We start from the raw sequence: 8,266 nt of genomic DNA on the forward strand, positions 1-8,266 counted from the left end.
GTGATAAGAATTGTACGAGCCCCCAATAAAATTTTTTTTAAATAAAATGTTACATGCATGGGAAAAATAAAAAACCTGGAGGAAGGCTCAATTCTGTTCAGCTGTAACAGAATGGCATCTTCCCAAAGGATAGGGAGACCAGATGATTCCAAGGGCCTTCCTTAAGCTGATTGCTCTTGGATGTCCAGGCTGACCGTGTCCTCTTTTCTTTCCTCAGGTGTAACTCCTTCATTGAAAATACCTCTGCTCTCAAGAAGCCTCAGGCCAAACTCAAGAAAATGCACAACTTAGGGCACAAAAACAGCAGCACTTCCAAAGAGCCTCAGCCTCAGAGGGTGGAAGAGGTCTACAGGGCCTTGAAGCACGGACTCGAGTAAGAACCTTCAGCCGCTAACGTGTCTGAAACCTCTCTCACGCTCAAGTAAAGCGTTCTAACGTCCCCTGGGGAGGGGGGAGGATGTCAGAGAAAAGCTTGTCACACAGAGGAGGTCTTCTTCCCACGTCTCTGCTCAAAAATCCGAACTCATTGTCCTAAGTCCATCCTGCCTCATAGCGACCCAATAGGACCGGGGAGAATGGGCGCTGTGAGTTTGAGACTGGAACTCTTCATGGGAGTAGAAAGCCCCCATCTTGCTCCCTGAGAGAGGTTGGTGGTTTCGAACTTCAGACTTTGAGATGGAAGCCCAACTCATAACCCCTACACCAACAGGGCTCCCTACGTGTGTTTGTCATAAGTAAGGGTTTTATTCTTACCCCAAGACCCAGGGAAGCCTTAAACGGGTTGCAGCCATTTGAAATAAGTTGAGGGCCACGTCATATCCATAACATTGGAGGAGACCCATACAAGCGACTGTGCTTATATTGAACTCTGCTCAGTATTTCTTTTCGATTAAACGGTGGTGGGCAGGCCTACGGGGAAGGAGCATCCCAAAGTTGGTGGACATTTTCCGTCATCCCTCAATTCCACTTTTCCATGGAATTCTTAAAGCCCTCGGCTATTTAGAGATGCTCAGGAAGGGTTTGGAAGCCTTCCTGCATGTATTTCTGGGGATGGTTAACTAATATCAACCGCCTAGAGTAAGGACACGTCAGTAGTCAGTGCTGCCCTCGCCATCCTTGTCATCATCATCGTCATCCTCATTAGGGTGTTGGTTCAGTCAGTCCCACTCATCATGAACTAAGCGTTGCCTGATCTTGTGTCGTCCCACACTGCTTCCTAAGTCTGAGCCACTGTGTCGATCCGTCTTGTTAAGTGTTGTCGTCAACCAGGTGAAGTCTTCAGGGCCCAGACTGAATCCATAGACGTTTCTCCCTCCTCCTTCCCATCGCTTTTTCTTTTGGGGGTGTTTGCCTCACACGCGTTCGCTCTCCTCTTTGACCCTCCGCATAGTCCCGGCTGCAGCTGCGGGAGCTTCCCGCAGGTTAACAGGTGCAGGAAGGACAGGGCGGCCCTCTGCAGAGCAAGCCTCGGGTCCTTCATCCCCCTTCGGAAGGAACAGACGTGGCTCGATGACAGTCGCAGGACTCGCATCTTATCTCGTCATCTCTTTGCAGTGAGTACCTGGACGGTCACCAGGCGGAGCTGGACAAGCTGACAACTCAGTTAAAAGATATGAAGAGAAATTCCCGTCTGGTAGGTACCGTCTCCTCGTGAACGTGTTAATACAGACGACACTCTTTTCACGTAGGCTTCTTCTCCCTGATGGGGATGGTGGGGCACGTTAAGAACAGCAGGTCCCAGGGGTAATGCTCTAGCTGCATCCTGGTGTGTATCATAGAAGGGGCAAGGAGGCAAAAGTTACCTCTTGATCTCTGAAATCTCCAGATCAACTTTGCAACCAATGTTCACGTGCGTACGAGGCCATTGAAAATGCCCAGAGTTGGGCCAGGCACACCTCGGTTCTCCAAGTAACTTCCTTGCTCTTCAACACCTGAAAGAGGTCTTGTACAGCAGAGTGACCCATCCATCAGTGAGACAGGCAGGGAAAGGGCCTTGGGGGTCACCAATATGTGCAGGTAGATCAGTTATACGTTGCATTGTTCAAGATGTCTGAAGAGCCCCTCGAGTTGGATGGATGTCTGAATAGTCCCTGATTCAAGAAGTCCCTCTTGTATGTACTAGTTTCCATGACTTTGTTCATTGGACATGACATTGTGCCTTAACATTTAAAAGCCTCAAACATCCCAAGAAAAAGCTGCCTAGGCCTTAGGAGTGGAGCTATCAAATTATTAAAAGACAATTTAAAAAACTAAACGAAAACCAAACTCAATGTCGTTGATTCGAAGCCGACTCCTAGCGAATCAACAGGACAGGCCCTGTGGCTTTCCCAGCCTGTAAGTGTGTCTGGGATCAGAAAGCCTTGTCTTTCTCCCACCGAGCTGCTGCTCGTTTTAAACTGCTGGCCTTGTACGGAGCAGCCCGCAGCACCAATCATGATGCTCCTCCTCCCAGTAACCCCAGTGTTCCCTGAAAGCTCTCCCAGTGGAGACTCGGGTTCTAGCGCTGCTTGAGAGCCTCCCTTGGTCTCCCCCAAGTTCACTGTGAGCAGTGGCGCTACCCAGCTCTACAGAAAGTGAACCTGGTGTAGAAACAGCTTGCCCAAAGCACATCACCACCCTCAAGAATTCTTGAAACATACCAATTATACATGTTTGAACAGGCAGGCAAGGTGGTTTGAACACATATGTCACGGCTCCAATTTATGGTATCACCACTTTTTAAATTGAAAAATGAGCATGACCTACCTGTGCTTCAGGGTGCAAGAGAAGAGAGTTCCAAGCATGGGAAGATTCCATGGCCCCTGGGGACAGAGAAGATGGGGAAGCCCTCTGAGAACGTGGGGTTACAAGTAAACATTGGCCTTTAAAAATCATTTTTTAACTGGTACTGAAGAGAGGAGCCATGGGGGCACAGGGAGTTACCTGTTATGAGTGCCAACCACAAGGTCAGCAGTTCATACCCACTAGCCGCTGTGAGGGAGAAAGATGAGGCTTTCTCCTGCCATCGATTCACAGCCTCAGTTTGGGTTTGCATGTCTGTCCCACTGTGCATGTTCTCCGTAGCCTCAACAAAAATGAAGATGAGCTGTATTTTTCTAAAGGGCAGTCGCCACTAGCAGAAACGAGTTTGAGGAAGGCGCCAGGCCTTCCTGAGCCCCGTGCAGGTGAGCGTGTGCCCACGTGCGGGCCTCAGGGCAAGTCTAACTGTGGGCAGGGCGAGAGCATAAATAACGATGCCAAAGAAGATTACTCTTCTGACTCTGAAGTTGGGCGATGCTTCCCAGTGATGGTGGGCCAGGAACATCTGCTTCAAGGTCACCAAGTTGCCCCCCACCAAAAGCAAGGTGGACGTCCGAGTACGAAAACATGGGTCTGACCGTGAGCTCACCTGTGACCCAGAAATGCCTTCAAAAGACTGCCTCAGAGCAAATGCAGGGCTTCCCTCCACCTCCAAAACGCAGAGTTCATCCAAAGGAGCAATGGCCTCAGAGCAGCGTTTCTCAACCTGTGGGTCGCGACCCCCTTGGGGGGGTCGAATGACCCTTTCACAGGGGTCACCCGATTCATAACTGTAGCAAAATGACAGTGATGAAGTAGCCACGAAAATAATGTTACGGTTGGGGGGTCACCCCCCCATGAGGAACTGTATGAAAGGGTGGCGGCACTAGGAAGGGTGAGAACCGTGGCATCCAAACGCGTCCCAGGGATTCTCGGGCAGCACGCCACGTGAAGACTAGCCCGGTGTTGCCTGGCAGCTCCTGTCTGTTCACCAGCCATATGCTGAGAGGCAAACACATCGGCCTAATGAACGCTGGGCACCCCTTTTTTTTTTTAATCGCCCCCTGAGGAAAGTATTGTTTGTGTTTGGTGTGTCCATCTACATGCTTCTCGCGGTGTTTATTGGGACATGGAAAAACCATGACAGTTCCTTTACAATGTGCCTGCCTTTTGCAATATAGATTTTTTAAATGAGCCAGCATTTTTCACTTCTTGAAAGATGATGTCCAAAAATCCAGCCAAAGTCCGCCTGGCCACGCTGATCGTTGGTTGCTGCCCAGATACTGCGGAAACTCAGGCGACTTCTCGCTAGCTAGAGACAGCAGGAGCCATGTGGGGAAGACGTGTTTTAACCCGATCTCCCTTTTTCCCTTAGGGTGTGCTGTATGACCTGGACAAGGTACGTTTTCCTTCTGTCTTGGGGCACTGCTAAAATGCAAACCCTGCTTCCAGAGAAGGGCAGTACGACCTTAGAGAATGGATGGGTTTGCTTTCTGAAAAGAACCCCGGCTTTGGTGTAACCCACATGGGGACTACGTGCTACCCTCTGTGATTCCAACATACCGTAGCATAAGGTCCCGGGGGCCGGGGTGAGGTGGGGGGTCAACAAACCCTGGTTGAGGGGTTCTCATTGTGTTGATGCTTGGAGCTTCCTCTCTTCTCTGAGAATTAGAGATGACAGCAATCTTTTATCAGACCTGTGACTCCTTTGATTGGAAAGTGCATTTTTATTCTACGTGAAACTACGGGGATGGCGATTCCAGCCAATTCAGACACAGTTCTTTCTTTTTCACATAAACTGCGTATTTTATACTTCCTGACGTAACATTTTTGGGCCTCTGTAGACGTGCATTCTTTTAAAGTATTATTATATATGACGCTGCCTGGCCTCCACGCCTGTTTGTCTCCGAAATAGCTTTCGATTTTATTGCTGAATCATTGGCTAATCTTTTTGATGACATCTTAATGGGCAATTGGATTGAATGCAGGTAATAGCAACAATACCTGCCACTCACATGAACAGACACCCAAACCGCCATGATGGTCTTTGAACATGCACAGACAGGCGAGCTGCCGCCTCCTTGCCAGCAGCACTGTTTAAATGCACGTCAGCTTCAGAGACGCTGAAGAAAGGGGGGTGGGGAGTTTCACACTGAATAAGCTGTTATCAAGCATTTTAAGCATCCGCCATGGCAACACTGTCCTGCCAACAATTCCAGGAATCCTCCTTGATGAACCTCTTTGGTGTTCCAGACAAGGATTCCAGTAATACAGCCAAGGTCACCTCTCAGAATAGTGTCTTCCACTAAAAACAGAACCCAAACTTCCCAGATATTAGAGAACCTCTAAAAGAGCAGCAAAGGAGCCCTGGCGGGTTACACGTTGAACTTCTAACTGCGAAGTCAACAGTTCAAAACCACCGATCGCTTTTTGGGAAGAAGACGAGGCTTTCGACTTCTGTAAAGATTAAGTCTGGGAAAAACAGGGGCTGTTCTACTTTGTCCTAAAGAGTCACGAAGAGTTGAAATCAACTCAATGGCAGTGAGATTGAGGAGTTTTATTTGTTTGTGTTTAAAACCGAAAACAGCTAGAAAGAATGGATTGAGCATGATCTGGGATTTGGGGGTAGATAGCAGTATCCTCAGAAGCCCAGCATGATTAACCTGTAAATGGCTGAACTTTTTCAATCATCTTCTTTGCAATTCCAGCAAATTAAAACCATCGAAAGGTACATGAGACGTCTGGAGTTCCACATCAGTAAGGTAAGTGACCTTCCTGTTGTTTGGCTTGGCCGCTGTCTCTCTGTTCACAATTGCTGATCAATCTACCTCTGGCCTGAGCTGAGCGCCTACCCCATGGAGAATCCCTTACTTAATTGACTCCTAACTAGAGAAGCAATGAAGACTCCCACAGACCAATGACAGAGCAGCATTAAGAACGAAGAGCTTGCTAGTCTAGCGCAGTTTTGACTCTGGGTGTTTTTGCTATTGTGTGAGGGTTTTCTCTACCGTGTGCCTGGTGCCTGGCAGGGCGTATGATGCCTCAATGCAGGCTGGTTAGCGATGAGCCGGAATCCAAATGACCCAACACAAATGTCTCACGTCACACGGTACACTCTGGTCCTCTACAGTGCCACTTGGTACTCTACGTCAACTGCCACACTCCCCCCAATATCCTTCTGAAGTGCTCGATTCCTCTGCTCTCCCTCATATGACCTGGTTTTCAGGTGCCCCCCCCCCAAAATGACTCCCTTCAACAGGCACCAATTGGTCAGGGTCTCTGACAGCCAGCCCTGAGCCTTATACATACCAGGGTAAGTCGGAAGGTTTTGCTGCAAAAGGGAAACCTTTTATTGACCAAAATGATCCAAATGGGAAGCTGTGGGTTCTCAACATATCCTCCATCTGTGATCAAAACAGCAGTGTTCGCATCCTCGAAGGAATCTAATTGTGCTCCTTTTCAATGTTCTTTTAAGTTAGGGAACAGAAAGATACATAAAAGGTATAAGATAAGGGCCGCAGGGTGGATGGAGTGAGGTCTCCCCAGAAACTCTCGTAGAAAAAGCCTTGCTAGCCTCAATGAACAAAGAGGTGCATTGTCAGGGTGGGGAAAAACTTTTCCCCTGTCACAACTTTTCTAGACTTTTTTTCACTGATGCAGATTTCGATGTTCTCAAGACTTCTTCCTTCTGAGCCCCATGATCATCCTGCGTCCTTTGAGAAAACCTGTCAAGGTGACTTTGCAGTATCGACAAAGGCAGTCACCGTAACCTTCAGGGCGGACTGCTCCACCTTCACGTTAGCCCAGCGCATCCCCTTGGAAGCCCCTGACCTGGGTGGACCTTTGAATTGAAGGCGCCCTTACTGAGAGGAAGACAAATCTGTCACTGAGCAAACTTATCGGCAGCCACCCACTGATTACAGAGACCTATTCAAACATGCTTTATTTGGAATAAACCCATGCCCCTAGGAGCTAGAAGCCTAGTAGTGATACTTTTATAGCCCAGCTTGTCTTCTGTGGAGTGCAACTGTGGCCCCCTTATTCTGGATACTCTCAAGAGCTACCGGTGTAACCTGGACTTCAAAGTCATTGCCATCAATACGAGGCTGTATGTCTCTTTACCAGAGTAGAAAGCCCCACTCCCTTGGAGTAACTGGTGATTTCAGACTGATGACCTGGTGGTGGCTAGAAGCTCAGTTTGTAAGCACTACACCTGCAAGGCTCCTGTTCAGCCTCAGCTTCTCTTGCAAGTGAGAGGAGGGGTGCTAGGAGTCAGAAACCTTAGGGTCTAGTGCCAGCTCGGCCACATCTCACTTGGCCATATAATCTGTTTGGGTCTTGGTCTTCCACTCTGTGGGACACATTCTCAATCCAGCTGAGCCTGCGAGTCCTTTCTGCCTTAATTTTGCGATGATTGTGGTGTCATTGTTGTTTGCTGGCATCAAGTGGATCCTGACTCCCAGTGAACCCATGTGTGCAGAGCAGGGAAGGTTTCAGAAAAACAGATGTCCAGGCTCGTCTTTCAAGGAGCCTCTAAACTCAAAGTCATGGCCATAGGGTCAATTCCAACTCATAGAGACCTGATAGGACAGGGTAGAGCTGCCCCTGTGAGACCCACTCTGCTACAATACCAGAGCACCTTCCAGGCTCCAAACGCACTACCATCGAGTCCATACTGACTCATAACAACCCATCTCATAGCAACCCATCGTGGGTTGCTAAGACTGTAACTGTTTATGGGAGTAGAAAGCCCAGTCTTTCTCCCATGGAGCTGCTGGTGGCTTCAAACTGCCCACCATGTGGATCTCAGCCCAATGTGTAACCACGACAGCACCAGGGCTTCTACTCTGGGAGCCGTCCTTAGTCGTGTTTAAACTGCCAGTATTTCAGTTAGTAGTTGAGTTTGTAACCACCTGCACTGCCTAGCCCCACCTACAGGAGGACATGCATATGCAAAGGTTACCGTCTTTGTACTTTCCCTCTCTGAAAGATACTTATTACCTAGGCCTATCTAAGATTCCCCTATTTCTGCTAAATTCAAAACATAAAAAGATGAAGCCTATTTGAAGGTACTTGCCTGTTGAGGCAGGCAAGCCTCCACAAATTATTCTGTTAAGTGTGGAAAACAGAAAGAAATGATTAGCTGTAGATTGGGTATACTCTGTCGTCTTTTGTATGCATGTTGGATAAAACCATTGTGGTGGCTTTGAAAGGTCAGTGGTACCACTTATAGCAGCTCACATGGATTCCAAGTAAAATTGCTTTTAAACCATTCTATCGGTTAGTCAGTTTTTTGATGAGAGGCCCCCACTGGCTTGCAGTTAAGACACCTACTTGTCTGCTAATGGGCTGGTTTCAGGTCAGGTGATGCATATTGATACCTTTTGTCTCTATGGAAGTTGACCTCCACTTGTTTAAGACAGATTGATATTTGAATGAAAGCAAAAGATAGACTTTTCTTTAAGTGTAAAAGTAATAAACTAAGCCA

General features: G+C 48.1%; 1 protein-coding gene across 2 annotated transcripts in view; it reads left to right on the forward strand.

The window, feature by feature from the left end:
• Nucleotides 1-8,266, forward strand: part of RIPOR2 (RHO family interacting cell polarization regulator 2) — a 310,774-nt gene that overhangs the window by 233,162 nt on the left and 69,346 nt on the right. For both annotated transcript variants that reach the window (XM_004712480.4, XM_004712478.2), the window contains exons 3-6: nt 218-373; nt 1,555-1,633; nt 4,154-4,177; nt 5,487-5,540. In XM_004712480.4, coding sequence (XP_004712537.2) covers nt 218-373; nt 1,555-1,633; nt 4,154-4,177; nt 5,487-5,540 — 313 coding nt within the window. The remainder of the gene's footprint in view (nt 1-217; nt 374-1,554; nt 1,634-4,153; nt 4,178-5,486; nt 5,541-8,266) is intronic.

This window comes from Echinops telfairi, unplaced genomic scaffold, assembly GCF_000313985.2.
Source record: "Echinops telfairi isolate 266 unplaced genomic scaffold, ASM31398v2 ScPeMD7_5868;HRSCAF=6743_0, whole genome shotgun sequence".
NCBI classification, from domain to species: Eukaryota; Metazoa; Chordata; class Mammalia; order Afrosoricida; family Tenrecidae; genus Echinops; species Echinops telfairi.